This window comes from Coturnix japonica, chromosome 6 (assembly GCF_001577835.2).
Source record: "Coturnix japonica isolate 7356 chromosome 6, Coturnix japonica 2.1, whole genome shotgun sequence".
Taxonomy (NCBI): domain Eukaryota; kingdom Metazoa; phylum Chordata; class Aves; order Galliformes; family Phasianidae; genus Coturnix; species Coturnix japonica.
The window spans coordinates 18,848,937-18,865,769 of NC_029521.1; the positions used below are offsets into that span (position 1 = coordinate 18,848,937).

Here is a 16,833-nt window from a genome sequence, read left to right on the forward strand (position 1 = left end):
CTTTGTAGCTGTTGTCGCTTGAGGTAAAAGAAGCAGAAATAAGAGAATGAGACAACTTTGTACCATCAGCTGGAAGACATTGCCAGCTCAGTGGCTAGTGCTGCCCAAACTTAGCTCATGTGCAGCTTGCAGCATTTCAGCAGGGACATAATGAATATGACCATAGGCTGGGGGGAATGAAAGAGTAAGACAGGAGGTAGAAAAGAGAGAGGAGAAGGGAAAGGTAGGAACCAGAAGAAAGAACTGGAAAAATACTAGTGACTTGGTTCATAACCTCTTTCTCATTTAAGCATAACAATTCTACTATATATTCTGCAATTATTCTATACATTATGCCAAAGATTTGATAAGAAGATGAATAGCTGGGATGAGTTTTGTGTGAACAGGTATCAACACATGAAATTAAGACAGTACATATGTCCATATAGTCACAAATAGTCACAAATGATCAGTTGCTTGAGTGAATGAAATTCCTAGAAATAACACAATCAAACAATTTTGTTGAAATTGTCAAGAGACTACTGAACTGAATGGAAAATATTGCTATATCACACATTAGTCACATGACCTTTCTCCATATGTCTATTTTTCAATAACTTAATTCCTCCTGATACACGGACAACTCAAGCAACATGGAAGAGACAGAAATCTTCTGTACTATCTTTCCAGTAGTATCCTTTTGTCTCAAAATAAACATTTCCATTTGCATTTCTTCCTTAAGGCAGAGGATATATCCTGATACTACAGTACCTCCTGATGACTGATGGATTTGCAGAACAGTGGTGACAACAGGAGACAAAACATGCAGGAGGACACAACCAGAATGTGGAATTTGCAAGGGGGCACTGAGATTCTATACTAAAACCCAAAGGAAAAGAATTTTTTTCTCTTTATGGAGATGATTTTCTTACTTTCCAGCTTTCCAAAATAGATTTTTTTCTTACCCATCCACTAATAATCTTTTAAAATTAAATGCTTGTCACACTTCACCTCAAAAATTCAGTTTCAAAGTGGTGCTCTGCTTTCTGCCTTTTCCTTCCCCATATCTCCACACTGGCATTCATGTCATGGAGATCCGTTTCTCACATTCTAGCACTTAGCTGCTCCTTCAGACTGCTCAGAGCTACACTATGAGTACAAGAGGTAATGGCTTAGGACACAAAAGGGGAAAACAAGACATAAAAGAAAGGGAACAGGACAAAGTCGTTTCCGTTCAATAAAATCTCATTTAGCAAATATAACCCTTTGGATTATGCACTAAAAGTCAGGGTATAAGTTTATCTGTGTATAACTTGAATTTATGCCTATACAAAGCTTGAATGTGAGTCAGCAGTGTACCCTGGCAGCCTAAAAGGCCAACCATACCCTGGGGCGCAGCAGACCCAGCACTGCTGGATGGGTGAGGGAAGGAATTGTCCTGCTCTGCCACGGTGTGACCACATCTCAAATACCATGTGCAGTTTTGGGTGACACAATGTAAGAGAGACATAAAACTATTAGAGAGCATCCAAAGGAGAATAACTAAGATGGTGCAGGATCTAGAGGGCAAGATGTGTGAGGTGCAGCTGAAGCACCTTGGTTTGTTCAGCCCAGAGCAGAGCAGGCTGAGGTGAAGCCTCACGGCTGTTTATAGCTTCTCACAGGGACTGGAGAGGCATCGCTGAGCTTTACTTTCTGGTTGCAGCATGGAGATGTGTGAGCGGATGGTTAGGCTGGGTATTTGGATAAGGTTCTGCACCAGAGTGTGGTGGGCATGGAACAGGCTCTCCAGATCAGTGTTCATGGAACTGAACTGCAGGAATTAAGGAAGCATTTGGATAGTGCTTTCAGACATATGGTCTGATTTTGAGAGGTGGTGTGTGGAGCCAGGAGTTACACCTGATACTTATGAGTCCCTTTCACTTTGGGATGTTCTATGATTCTGTGATCCTATTTTCAGTAAACATGGAGCTTACCTTCACCACATCATATATATTTCACATATATTTTTGTGGGAAGAGCTACATTCTCCTGGTGAAACAAACAGTTATGATTGATATCATAATGTTGACATCATAATATTCATACGATATAGAAAGAACTGTCAGGACATATATATTAAAGTAAGCACTGCACCTAACACTGTTAAATAGCTGCAGCTATTATGCTGAAAATGTGTGTTTCCTTGGACTCTATCCTCAGAACTCATATTTGGGAATAAGCATCAACCTACCAAATAGAAGACCACAGTTCTCTACAGTAAGAAGGTGCTGCCTGTATGTGCTCCTTCAATAAATCTCACTGTTTTATAAAAAAAAAAACAAGTCCCACAGGATGCAGTTACTGTAGTAGTGATCAGTATACACAGTTATGCAAAAAATCTTGGCGCAAAAAGCTCTCTTTAGCAGATTTAACCAGCACACAATTTCTGTTTCCCTCTATTTTTTACATTATATTTCTTTTAAAACTTAGCAGTAGAAGAAACCCCTGCTCTATTCAGAGGTAGAAAATTTACAGCAAGGAGTTGAGACCCAGAAATGAAGTAGGTCTCATCAGGAAAAGACCAAGAAGTAGAATTTTCAGCATGCGTATTTAAGTCTACAGCGTGCAAAGTTGCTGTTGGTAAAGTTTCTAGCCACTGACAGTCCTATTTGCACACATGACTAGTGTGGTTCCTCTTGCAGCAAAGCTAAGCAGAGCCACACCAAAGACCTATCAAAAGTTTGTAAATAGCATTCTTCTGTATATATTAAGATGCCCTGGCAAAGTTCATCACAGTTCATTAATTTTACATCCATCATTTACAAAACAGCAACAACAAAAGAACCAAACTAACTAGAGTATAAATAACTACTGCCTTTCTCCTCCTTCAAAGATATATTTTTGTATCCCAGCCTCCCACACAAAGTGTAGCTATTAGCTCCAGGTTCTCCTTAGTTTACAGGATTCAAATCCTGTTAAATTAGTAGGTCATTGAATGACCATGTTACCTCCTGCGTGGACACAAGGATGAAAAATATAAAATAATATATAAAATAATATGAGTCTTGTGCCTTGTGCCTCTAAATCTGTTCTTCATGCTTTAACACATGGAGTGGGATCGATCATTTCAATCCCTTGCAGCCACAGCCTCATGGCTATAAATGCTCTACAGGAAAACAGAGGCCATGAAACTGAAATCCTTCAGACTGAGGGTACAGAACTAATACCTTCCACACCACAGGGAGTGATCCAGCTACAGTTGTGTTCCTGTCATCTCATTCTGAACAGGAAAGGAATAGTGTCCTTCGACTCTTTGAATGAACATTTTCTGAGAGCCTAGCCCTGGAAGATGCAAATGGATGACTACATCATCCACTGGCTGGCTCAAGCACCTTTCTGTCTGGAGTACTGTCTCTGAATCATCTCATTATTCTGTTCCTAACACGACCTTTGCCTTACTTGAATGATTTTGGCATAATCTCAAAGATCTGGACTCTGTGTCAACTGCCATCACTCTCTGACACTCAGAGTCAAGTTCATGCATAATCTCAAATGGTTTGTAGATATAACCTAATTCACACAGGAAATCTGATTGTTTCTTTACTGCTCTTTTGGACTGACACTCAGTTTTCTTTATAAAACATTTGTAAAGACTACATAGCAAACATACAAGAAGTGAGCAGATTTAAAAGTAAGTTTCAGATTTTAGATTCCAGATAGTTCAGTTTATTTGACTTCGAGGAGATGCAAAGATTCTTCCATACAGTCATGAGAGAAAATGGATCCATTACCATAGTATTAATTCCTTCTGCTTAAAACAAGCTTGGGCCACAATATTTAGAGGGAGAAGGTGACCAATTGAAGTTACTTTGGAATCATCCTTTGTTGTTAATTTGGAAGGAAAAAAAAACAACCAACAACTTAGTCAATTATTTCACTTGGACAAGGACGTTGTGGTGAAGTTTTAATGAAAATATTAAGGATCATTACAACAAGAAAAGTAGAAGTTTAGTGGCTTTCACACCACTTTATAGCATTTATGAAAGAGAATGCTTGCACTTGGAATCTTCCCTGATGCACTCAGGAAACCAAAAGCGGAAATTACACTACAGCAGGATGGAGCTGTGTTTTGAAATGTAACAGATAGAAAGATACCTGTGTTATAGCAAAACTGATGATATCATAAATGTGTTATAAGTAATATTTTAGTCCTGCTAAAAATAAAAATACAGTAGAATAGAATGGTATTTTCACAAATATATTCTTAACAGTCTTACATCAGCTTTTTTCAAGAAGTGAAGAAAAAGAAAGAGACAGAAAGTTAGACTTGAAGTACACACAAACCCATAGCAACTAGGTAGATATACCTTTCATTGGTTTGACTGATTTAGGAATTGCTATATTCAATAGGCAGAAGAAAAGGGGCACCATGCATCCCGTCACTGTGTATGCAAACTACGTGAAATGTTCAAAAAGATTAGCTTTTCAGGAAACCATTGGCAGATCTTATCTCCCTACTTCTTTGGCACCCTGAAGGTTAAGCCACAGGTGAAGACAGGGTTAGCACAGGTGAAGACAGACACTGAGACCAACAGAAATTTGACAAAACTGATGTCAGCAGGTAAGAAAAGGTCTGCAGTCTTTTCTTAGATTATTTGTTGCATCATTTAGCCCTACTTAATTCCATCATGCAGTTTCTACCATGAACCCCAAAATAGTGTGTCTTGTATCTTTCCCATATCTTAAACTCTGACAGCATCTGTTTGATTGGTAGATGTCATACAAATTTGAAAACTTTATGAAGCAGTCTAGAAAGAATATGTAAAGGGATCCATTCAGTTAATATTAGCATGCAAGTTTCTGAGCAGCTCTGGCCCAACAGTATAGCACTAAACAGCTGTCACTGATAACAAATTTTATGAAGATAATCCTGTAGTTTATGTATTACTCATAACCTATTATTAATAACTCATTTATCTCAATCATTTATTCATTGTTATTGCTATACTTATTGTTTCCATGCAACCTGCAAAGTAAATAACCAGACAATGATTGTAACAACAGATGGTCATGTGACATGACATGACCATGGCTGCCCTACAAAATAATGTGCTACCCTCACTTTCAAACTGCAGATAAAGATTATGGTAAATGATATTTCAATTTGATAGGATTTACAGATTAATTACAACACAATTTACCAGACTGTGAGATATTTTTCTCAGAATAATTTCACAGACAACTGTGTCACATAAGTGAAAACTATGTAATGTTTACGTGTATATTTTGCAAATAAAATGTGCTTGCACATTTTCAGGTACTGTTTACTGATGGTTACGCATAAGTATACATAAGAGGTTTCCCAAGAATCTCACTAAAAACTAGAGTAATAACTCTTTAACCAGTTCAACAATTTTTTTTTTTGTTTTTAATAGAAATTCTTGGGTTTAATTAAATCAATGTTAACATGAAAACCAATAGGTTTAAATACTTACTGTAAGTTATATGTTGCCTAATTTAATAGAATATAATCAATTTTTAAAAATTAATTTTAGAAAAGATACATTTCATAGTGCAAAGAAACAGAAGCTGGAGTAAAACAGCTCCTTTTTTTTAGTCTTCCACGCTTTCTCCTAACTTCCTGTATAAATAGGTCATCTTTTGCTGCCAGTATCAGAGTAATAACTCATACAAGCATATGAAGCAGGTTTGTGTATCTGTCTAAAGACTAGTTATGTTCTCTTCTTAAACAGGAACAATTCCAAGAAAGATATTCCAAGTAGGCCTGCTGTTTATTATCCCTTGTAACTATTCAGTTTTGAACTTTATATCTCAATCAAGTGCTCACTTGAAATAGCAAAAAATTGTAAGAAGATTTTTTACACACAAATACAGAACGGCAATTTACATGCTGCTTTTTTCAGTAACCGTGCTGAGAAATGGCTCGAGTGCTTAGGTGATTAATGCTATGATTTTCATTAATTACATGAATATTATAAAGCAAAAATAAGTATATTTATTTTGAAATTCCAAGCATGAACATTCTCCCAATCCAAGAGAATAATTCATTTTAGCTAACAAAAGCAAATTAAGCCACTGATGTCAGGGAAGGTTTATTACGGGGCAAAAAATTTATTTTCTGAAGGCTCAAACTCCATAACATTATTCTGGTTTTAATTATGTGGAAATATTGTGACAGCAGTAGGCAGAGTCAGTTCCTCCATGCATAAAAGAAGGAGAATATACATATGCTAATTTTTTTAAAAAAACTCAGGTAGCAGAAATATAGGCCATTTAAGGAATGGCAAATATATCCATCTCAGTTAACATTTAGTGAAGATTATTGCTATCACAGATGTTTCTGCTGAAATCCTTCCCAAGCCACAGGGCATTGCCATCAGGTGAGAAAAAGAGAGCAAAGAGAGATTGTAGCAGAGTATGGGGGGCCATCGCTGCTGCTGTCTGGCGAATCTTACTTTTACACCCAATTCAAACCAATCAGAACTGGACTAGTAACAGGCAAAAAACCTAGGAGAATTCTGGCTTAACAAAGTGCTTTACTGCAGCTGCAAACCAACAGCATTCATGAGATCTGGAACAGGTCTACAAAACCAAAACGGAAGAAATAATAAAAACAAAACAAAACTGCAACAAGCTCTCACCAGGCTTTATGCAGGATAACTGAAATAACTCTTATCACATGCTACATAGACTCTGTCCCTATGTTCATAGCAACCAAAGTCATGCCCATTCTATGCATCTCATGACACTACACCTCTGGAAAGGACAGGTCAAGGGATATAAAATAATCCAACCCTGCCAACAGAGGTATATAAATCACAAGTGTACTGTGTTTTATCACCTTAGCTTGAGCTGTAACTACAAGACGTAATTGTACTATAAACTCTGGGCTATTTAGGAAACATCAAGGGCCAACCTCAGTCAAATTGCTCAATAATGACTTACTCTGAGGATCTTAAGATTCATAAACAGTGTATGAAAAGAAAAAGGATTATCAATATTATGTTAAAAGATGGTTTCAAATTTTCTTTCTTTTAGTAATAATTACTAAGGTAGATACTTACAGCTTGACATATAATTGGGTATTTAATGCGATTGATTCCACCAGCAAAAACAGCAAAGGTAAGAGCAGTATGGAAACAAAAGTTGAGAAGCATGTGCCATCCTTTTCTACTTATTCGGATTGTACTGTTGAAAAATAACATTTAAAGATGAAAAAAAAGAAAGCATACCTATTATGAAAATTATACTTTGGAAAAATGATTAATGTGATAGAATTAAATATGCTGATTGAATACTTATTCAGCAATATGCCATTAGAATTGTCTGATTTATACAGCACTGAGGTCAGTAATGGAGGATGTAAAAATGTTTCTACTGGCTTAAAGGTTCCTCCATCAAATCAAACATCTAAAGAAGAGTGATAAAAGCAAAAGGCTTATTGCATAGCTTCAGATATGCAGAACTTTAACAAGACATCTCTAAAGGATTAAATGGTAGCTGAAGATCAGAAGTCATTGCATTAAGTTCACTTAATTAATATTTAGCAGCTTCTACAGTACAATACATTCCTATTCTTTTAAATTGCTAATGGTCTTTAACAGAATAATGTAGTTAAAATGGCATTTCTATAAATCTTTTATATAAAGTAAAACACAAAAGTTTTTTAAAATCAAGAAGACTTAAAAGTCAAAGTTTCTTTTAACCAATGACAGTTGCCAAATATTTCAATGAAATGTCTCTCAGACCCCAGCACCCTCACTACAGCTGTTTGACCACAATGCATCAGACAACAATTTGACAGTGCATGTGGCTTTATATGGAATTGTCAAGTTAGAAACCTTAAGTATTCAGACATTTATACATACATCTCAGGAAAGATACACCTTGGTAAAGGTTGAAGCAACCTTTTTTTTTTTTTTTTTTTTTTTTTTCTTTGTGACTTCTCTTGTCTAAATCACGTACTACCATCCAGCAGCAATTCAGATCATTTTTCCTTACAGTGTGGGCTAGAAAAACTGCAGTACCTCAGCATAGCTGTGATCATTCTAACATAAGCACTTTAAAATGGAATTCTTACCTGTGATGGACAATGTAGGTGATAATGGAAGCAAACAGGCACAACAACATAACTGCAGTACATGCATATACCACAGGGTGCAGAAACTCCCCTGGGTACTGGGGAAAAGACAGCACTGTCTTAAAATCCTATGGAGAAAACAAAATGATTTAACATTGTTAGGCATGTGTGAAACTCCGAGACTTCATTTCAATATGTCCTGTCATTTCTAGCTGCTTCTTTTCTAGAGCAGGAAAATAAGATGATGAACTTTTTATGCAGACACAGTTCATGAATTTACAATGACATTAGACTGTTCCTTCCTTATCTGCATACACTCTCCAAGACAAAAATTAACCTTTTTGTACAATCAGACTTATCTTAATAAAAAAAAAACCAAAAAAAACCAAACCAGATACTGAAAAATATACAGAATATTACATCTTGCAGGTTTTAGAAGTATCTGTTCCTTCAGATAACAAGAACTTCATGCGTGTATTTTACTAGGCTATTAAGTACAAAATATCATGTTACCATAAAGGTCTCTAAATGGTATACGCACAATTTCATAAGAACCTCTCAAGGAAAAGGAAGACCTGAAAATACATCCAAAACATGCGGTCTCTGTATTCTAATTAAAATATACACTTCTATACTCCCAGTAGATACAACCCCCTCTAACCCAGTGAACTTCATATTTAGTTGCATATACTCCGTGCCTATACCAATTTGAAAACAGTTTGACAGCTATATTAACAGGAAAGTAAAGATCTGTGTGTTCCTTCTCGATCTGCTAGTGCCTACTGACAATTTTTCATGAAAAAAGTAATAGAAAACATTAGTACCTTTGTAACATTGATCATATCATATTTCCATTCTAAAGTAACAGATCTCACAAGTAAGAAATGACGGAAAGCTAGATCTACAGGTGTGATAAATGGAACCAAAAGAAATTTGCTGCAGGATGAATCATCATAGAATGGCCTGGGTTGAAAAGCACCACAATGATCATCTAGATGTACTCTTTTCTACCTTCATACTAACATTCATGAGTGCATGCAATTATTATGTCAGGGGACAAGGCACAGTTCAGATTACATACCTAGTAGTCATTATTCTCCTTTGCAGTAGCTTTAAAGTTCCTAAAAGTGATTGTTCCCATTTCTCTAGTTATGTATTAATTTCAGGCATAAACAGAGCAGCTTACAACATAATAAAAAAGACTGTCAAAATGAACAAATAACATAAATAAAATGATGAGTAGGCATCATCATATCCTTTCTCCACAGAGTACCACAGTACTCCTTCAGCTACTGTGTGTCCCAGTTTGAACCCCTCAGTTAAATTTGCACAGTCACTTGTCCTACTCATATATACACTCACAGCTCTGCCTGGTACACCAGTGCTCAATGTCAGTGATAGAATCACCAGTCACATACGTATTCTCACCCTGTCTCCTAATATCTCTTGCTATCTACTACCACTGCAAAAGAGTAAAAGAACTCTCTATTTGGTGATTTTGCCTGCAGAAGAATAAGAACAATCAGCATCTTTAAGCTAATTTCATTCAAAAATATTAATGTATTATCTCTTTTCTTATCTTACACAAAAAGTAAGCAGTAAAATTTTTGAGTATTATAATGTGTTATTGCCAACCCAGAGTATTATTTTCAAGAATTTTGTGTATTGAAAACTGATTTCATTATAGATATAACATATATTCATCTTTTCTGGTTTTTTAGCGATAATTAAATCTTATTGATCTGTCAGACTCCCTTGAGTAATCCTCTGGGGAAAAACAGCATTCAGAATACAAAGTTTTTCAGTACTATTTTAAAGCACTCCATGCAAAGCAGCATTATCGTACATTATGTTTATCGTACAAAATACAAGTTTTATCTTAGTTTCTGGAGGTGATTGAAAAGATAATACTATTGAAAAATTCAGGAATTATCTACAAAAAAAAAAAAAAAAAGAATACAAAGTCTCTTAGCTTTACAAAGGAAATGCTGTGAATAAGTACAAGTCCAGTAAAATACTGCCTAATGAGACACCATAATTCATCCACTTTTATAACAAGATGCAAAGCCTACTTCCTTGAGGTGCAAATGCCACCACAGTTCATACGGTACTATAGGAATTAATGACAAAAAGATATTTTATCAACTATTTCATCCAACAATGGGACTTATAAAAATATTAGAGTGCAAATAGGATCATTTCATTTTAATTGAGACTTTATTTAAAAATTGACTAAAACAGACATCTATACTGACAACTTATAACTCAATGTGAAAGTGTTAAGAGGTATAGATAGATTACACACCACAGACAGCTTTCAGGTATCTAATAGTTGATGCTGAGAAAGCTGAACAGAAGATTCAGTGAACTAATACTATCTGGTACTTCTATGAAAACATATGCACTAAAAAGCTAGAAATATAGCTGGTGCTGTACTTTTTAAAAAAAAACAAACCATATGCTGATAATATTGTATTTCTTATAACAGTACAAATTCAGAAAGAACAGCCTAATTGGTCTTTGTGTTTAAAGCAGAACACTTGAAACTGTTTCCCAAGGATACTCATAGGTCTCAGAGACTTTGAAACACAGGTGCGTTTGAACAACCAGTTACAGCAAGAGTTAGATTCCTAGCTGTGTTTAGATTTCTCATACTTGAGCAAAACAAAAGTTAGCAATTATGTACCAGGTCCAATTGGGATGTTTAAGAATATGGAAAGTTATGCAAGGAGCTGGGTCACTATGCAGTGCACTTTGAAAGCAGCAGCTGATATGCTGGAAGGCAGGGTTGCCATTTGCTGAGACCTCAAGAGATGGGAGGAATTGGCTGACAGGAGCATGTGAAGATTAGTAAAAAAAATTACATGAAGTTTTCCATCTTTGAGACAAACTAACACTGCCAGCAGTACACGGTGGTTGGGAGACAAGTGAATGGAAAGTAGCTTTGCAGTAAAAGGGAATACTAAAGTTTGAAAGCAAGTCAGATGTGAGCCTTTATGTCATGTAATGTTAACCAGTTATTGGACCATGTTACGAAAAGTTACCATCAGCTTTAGGGATGCAATTATTTCTTCTATCCAGAACTTTGAAGCCAAAGCCCATCTAGCTGTCTAGTATGGGGCACCTAAGTACAAGAAAGACACTGAAAAATAGGAAGATGCATATCACAAACAACTCAAACAATAACCAGACTAAATATCTAGATTCTAGTGTTTAACTTGCATTCCCAATCACTCAAGAGTTTGCCCATTTTACTGAACTCCTCATAGTCTGTATCCCTTTACCCCATACCACAAAGAATGGAAGATCATATAAGGCAATAGAAAACAAGAGCAAATAGGAAGAAAAAGCATGAGTCAGAGGCCCATTTTGTTATAAAATGAAGGCATCTTGAAGGATTTAAACCTGCATTTTTGTTCCCAGTGCCAAGCTACCTTATGTATTTTACAGCAGAAAAATACGTGTTATTCAGAGTAATTTACTAAAAAGCAAATATAATCAAAGAAGAAAAGAGTAAAATATTGCTCCTACCAATATACTAATGCCAAGCCTTTGTACAAAAGATTGGCACATTCAAGAATATTCTGAGAAAGACAGTAATTTATGGGGGGAGTTGGTTTCAGTATCATCCAGTAGGGCTATGCATTGCTGTTTAGTTCAGAAGTACGTGCCAGCTGAGGATTTTGATGAAAAATGTGTCTCTCTCTGTCAGATCTCTGACTGGCAGCAGAGCTTGGAAACCTAGGTCTTTATGCCAGGAAGCATTTTGGCGGGGGGGATTTTGAAGATGTTCTACACTAAATATTCATTTCATGCCTAGCTGATAAACTTCCTGGATCTCTTTCATAATCTTTGGTAGTGTTACACTCAGCTCAAATCTCTTTTGGAGGTGTAGAAGTAGATGCTTAAAAACAAAATTTTTTAAAACTTAATTTCTAAAACTTCCTCTTTGCAAGCAGCCTGATCTTTCAGAGTACTGAACCACTTTTCCACAGCCTGTTATGAGAAATCCTCATGTTTTCTATGGGTCAGATGTAAAATTATTTCAACCTTTTACTTAAAATATCTGCAGCACTTCCCTGTTTCAAGAGTTAATTTCTCAAAAGACTTAGGTTGTTTAACTGGGAGTAATCCTGTAATATGATAGTTTAAAGGACCGTTTTCAGAACTGAGCATCATGAATAGGCAAAAGAAATTCCACAGTTGTCTCCAGTCACACTGAAAATAAAGTTTTTGTGGTACTGCAATCTTTCTAAATTGGAAAGACTTAAAAGATTCAGGAAATGCTAGTAAAAAAAAAAAAAGAATAAAACCCTTTAACTTCTTTGCCACCATCTCTTGCTTCTTTTCACTTTCTCATTCACACAGCATTTCAAAGATTTGCCCCCAGAATAGTTTCAAATATGTTCTGACTTTGTCAGTTTGATCTCCTCAACCCCAATTATCTCAAATAGCCATTCACTGTGTGCTGCTTTTCCAAAGAATGACTCCTTGTACTTGTAAACAAAACAAAACAAAAACACAGAAAGAGAAATTTAAAAAGAAAGATAACCCACCTGTGTTGTTTGAAAGAAATAGACACAATATAACAATGAAGGAAAGGAATTCATCATTTTATGTTTGTTCAACCTATCTCCAGGTTTACAATTAAAAAATGCTAATAATAATAATCCATGTTATCTTAATTGAGAAGTAGTATACATAGGTTTAAGAATTTTGCTAGTGTTTATTTGTCAGATTTGAGAAAATTACTATTGACAAGCATTCTTGTCAGGGGAAAAGGATATGTTGTACACAATTACAGTAATACCCATCACTATTGAATTGCCATTCTGTTCTATGAAAAATGAAAGGAAGAACAAAGGACAACGTTTGTCAAAACAAATTTAGCAGATTTTGAAGTTTGATGTTGCTGTTAGATATTTTCATTATCTCCTGCAGAGTTCTACTGTTTTGTCTATAGGGCACTACATTGGTTATAACACATACAGATATTATCTTGAAAAATTAAAATGTTGATGCACAGCTCAGTTCACAAAAGAACATAAATACCAACAATTCATACAGAAATATTTATAATTAGATATACTGAAGCTTCATAACATATAAATTCATAATGTTACTCCAAATCAGCAAGTCATATTGTAAAGATTTATAGTTCACTGCCGCGGAAGGTGCTGGTCACCTCCCTAGTTTTCCACCTACAGGTAACAGAGCTAAAGACAAAATAAGGGACAAGTCTGAACACAAAGTGAATGAAAGGAAAGATAGAAGTAAACTCAGGAGCTTTGTTTTACAGTACTTTACTCTTTCCACTAAGACATACCATCCAAAAGTTGACCTCAGAAAGATAATGCTCCACTATATCTGACAATAATAGCTTATTTCCATCCACTGGCCTAACTCAGAGCAGTGTGAAAGTGTGAGACCATTGTGAAGAAAGGAGCTTGTATTTCCTTTCAATTCAACCACCAAACTGCATTCTCTCTCACTGACATTACTTGAACAACTGTCATATAGAGGAATGAAAAAGCTCTCCTCGAATCCTCTCACTTTGAGCATGCTCATGCTTATTAATTATCAATCACAGTTGATAAATCCTCGACTACTGCCTTTCCATAAAAAGACTGCACACAATTTTTAACTCTTTTGTGGGACCTGAGCAGAAACAACTTTTATAAAAGCAGCTCAGTGAACTTTGACTTTCTATTTAAAAAGATGATGAACAGCAACAATGAATCAGAGTATGAGCCATAAAATGGACAGCCAGATTAAATGAGGCTTCTATTTCATCTTGTTCCACAGCAAGATACATTATTCTCATAGCACTGTAAACCTTCAAGTTGCTTTATTGCTGCTCTTCAGTTTACATCTACTATTTCAGCTTACTGCCATTACCCCAAAATGTAATAATCAATTATAAATTTTTACTGTTTAATACATTTGAGAATTAAAGATTAAACAAATAACATTAATCATGACATTGTGGCTAATTCCATCAGCTACACACCATACATTATTTTCAACTTGCTGCTAGTTTGTATTTTAAAATATATTTAGGCACTTGGGTGTAAATTAAGAAGACACACATAGGCACTTTCATATTATAAATTAATAGCTAAGAAGAACACTGAATTTATTTATTTCATCTCTGCTATGAGAATTGAACTGTTCAGAAAAGCATAATCTCTATCAAAGGAAACAAACCTTAACTTTATGCCACAAAACACTGATCAACAAATAACACACTTGAATGAAAACAGTTGGACAAATTGAAACTACAAAAGTTTCCAACAACGGTTCAGAAAGACAGCTATCAGGAAAACATTTATATGTACACAGATAGGTGTCTGCACATGTGTAGGCACATACAAATTACGTTATATTAGGCATCTTTTCTCTTAAAAGTGACTGTGAAATATGAACTAAGGAACATCATGTTATTTGTTGTCATATCAATTTCAAAGGAAAAGTAAGCCTCAATTCTATTTTCTTGTGTAGAACAATGTTGAAAAATGAAAGATCTACACAGGAAAAAACGCAAAGTTGAATTATTGTACCAAAAAAAACCCACAAGACCTAAACTGAATTACATATCAGATACAAAAGCTGCGTTAAAAAGTGTCTTGTCTGCCTTTATTGTTGCGGAAAACCCAAAATACTACAATTCGTCAGAGAGAAATGTGTATTCAGTTTCAGAAACCAAAAATTAATTGTGACCCCTATGACCACGTACCATTTTTGCAAACAAAATGGAACCATGGAACTGAATGTTTAGAGGCAATTAATGAACATTTAATAACAAATACTTTAAGTTTAAAAACAGGCTGAGCCCAACTAGAGAAGAAGCCATTTTGGGTGTGGCACCTGCAAAGTCAACAGGTGCTTTCTTTAATGAATTTAGGAAAACCCCCTCAAAGCAGAATTGTTTCACATTCAGGGAAATAAGTGGCTGAGTGAAAAAAGGCAACTCCTGGGAGCTGTAGAAAATTAGGTGTATTTGATGTCATCAAATTTCAGGAACAGTTCTTAAATTGTGAGCAAGTCTGTAATGGGTGAAAAAATGTTTAAGTAACTCTGAGAGAAATAGATTCTTACAAAGTGGACGATAATATCTGCATTTAACTCGTGGGTGCTAGAGCTTTGTGCAATGATTGGCTGCCATCTGGGCTCCATCTGACAGCAGCAGATTGGTATTCTCTGCACACGTCCTCGCAATTCCTATTGCCTATGTTTGCTGTCCCTTACACATACACACAATACAGTATTTACTCAACTATAAACATTTCTGTAATACACACAAGCAGCATCTATGGTGCAGTCATGCACCAGTGTTTAGGATCAGTCTGGCATTAATAACAAATACCTATTTTTACAACTGGTTTGCATTAAATTATTTAATGGTGCATATATGTTTTCACCTACATATATTTGAAATCTTTCCTTTTATTGTTTGCTTTTCTTTGTACCCTGAGTAATAACACATACTATAATACTACATGCATAATCTCTCTGCTTTCACGATGGTAACTTTCTGTTAAGCAGAATAGTTAAATAACTGCAATGGGAACTGTAAGTGTGACTAAGAACAGACTAAAGCAGGCTGATGGCTTAGCACTGCACAGAAATATTTTTCTTCATGAGCAGCAATTTAGCATGAGGGCTGTCAGCATCGCTGTACTAACTAAAACTCCTTCAAGATCAACACAGACAGCAGTGTCCTTACTTAGGAGAGCAGAAGATGTTATTCCTTTCCATTTATTAAATGATTCAACATTGCGGTATGCCCACAACTAATTAGTATGATCAACACAGTGCAGGGCAGGAACAAAAGCAGACTGGCCTCTGAGATGTGCTGATGTAAATGCACACAGGAGTATACATTTTTAAACGCTATCTTATAATTTATAACCAAAACATACTAAACATTCCTTGATGTAATTCTCATTTCTAAGATTGAATATTAATGCCATTTCTGATTAGGCCTGTCTCTGGATAGTAAAGCTGACCAGCAGCTTTTTTCACTTACTAGCAGTTAAATAACTTACTTTCTTTAAGGCTGTCTTATACTAAACGACATAGAAAATAGAAGGTCAGTTATCGGCAAGTAAGAATGATACAGCTACATGTAAAAAGAACACTTACATACAGCAAAATAGAGAGAAATATAGGTACATTTGCTAAGTCATATACTTACCATTAGCACTGCAAAGTTACTGAAGTGTGTACTCTGAATGGTGGTAATATTGCCTGCAGAACTAATTATGTGGCACCCTTCTCCCCACCAGCCTCCATGTCCATCTAGAAGGTCAAAATCCCAGAAGGCTGCAATGGGGTCTATACCCCGGGCAAAGTGCCTTAGCCCTATAGTAAGAGGGCTGGTGAGGTTTCCAAAACTGCACCCATCTGTAAAAGCAACAAACTATATCAGAGAGATGGAATGGAAAACCCTTCACAGTCAAATGTGTAAAGAGATCAGATACAAGAAACTATGGGAAAAAAAAAAAAAAAAAAAAGCAAAAGACATGCACTTTGAATGGTCAAAATCAAAAGCAGATTCATATTCAGAAAAGTTTGCAGTAGTTTAAATAAATCTAAATAACATTTTAGTCTCACGGTGCATTCAAGTGATCTAACCAACCTTCACAAAGCTGATTTTTTTTTTTTGTTAAAGATTTTTCAGTTAGAGACAATGTTAACTAATGCCCATGAAACTGCAAAAATAGCACAGCTTCATTGTTTGATAAATAGCTGAGACAATACTGCACTTT

The 16,833-nt window shown here is 35.6% G+C and overlaps 1 protein-coding gene across 4 annotated transcripts in view; it reads right to left on the minus strand.

Moving 5' to 3' along the window:
• ADGRA1 (adhesion G protein-coupled receptor A1) overlaps positions 1–16,833 on the minus strand; it is a 241,001-nt gene that overhangs the window by 32,661 nt on the left and 191,507 nt on the right. For all 4 annotated transcript variants that reach the window (XM_015867228.2, XM_015867230.2, XM_015867231.2 and 1 more), the window contains 3 exons: positions 16,260–16,468; positions 8,063–8,190; positions 7,047–7,170 (listed from right to left, as the gene is read on the minus strand). In XM_015867228.2, the coding sequence (XP_015722714.1) occupies positions 7,047–7,170; positions 8,063–8,190; positions 16,260–16,468 (461 nt within the window). The remainder of the gene's footprint in view (positions 1–7,046; positions 7,171–8,062; positions 8,191–16,259; positions 16,469–16,833) is intronic.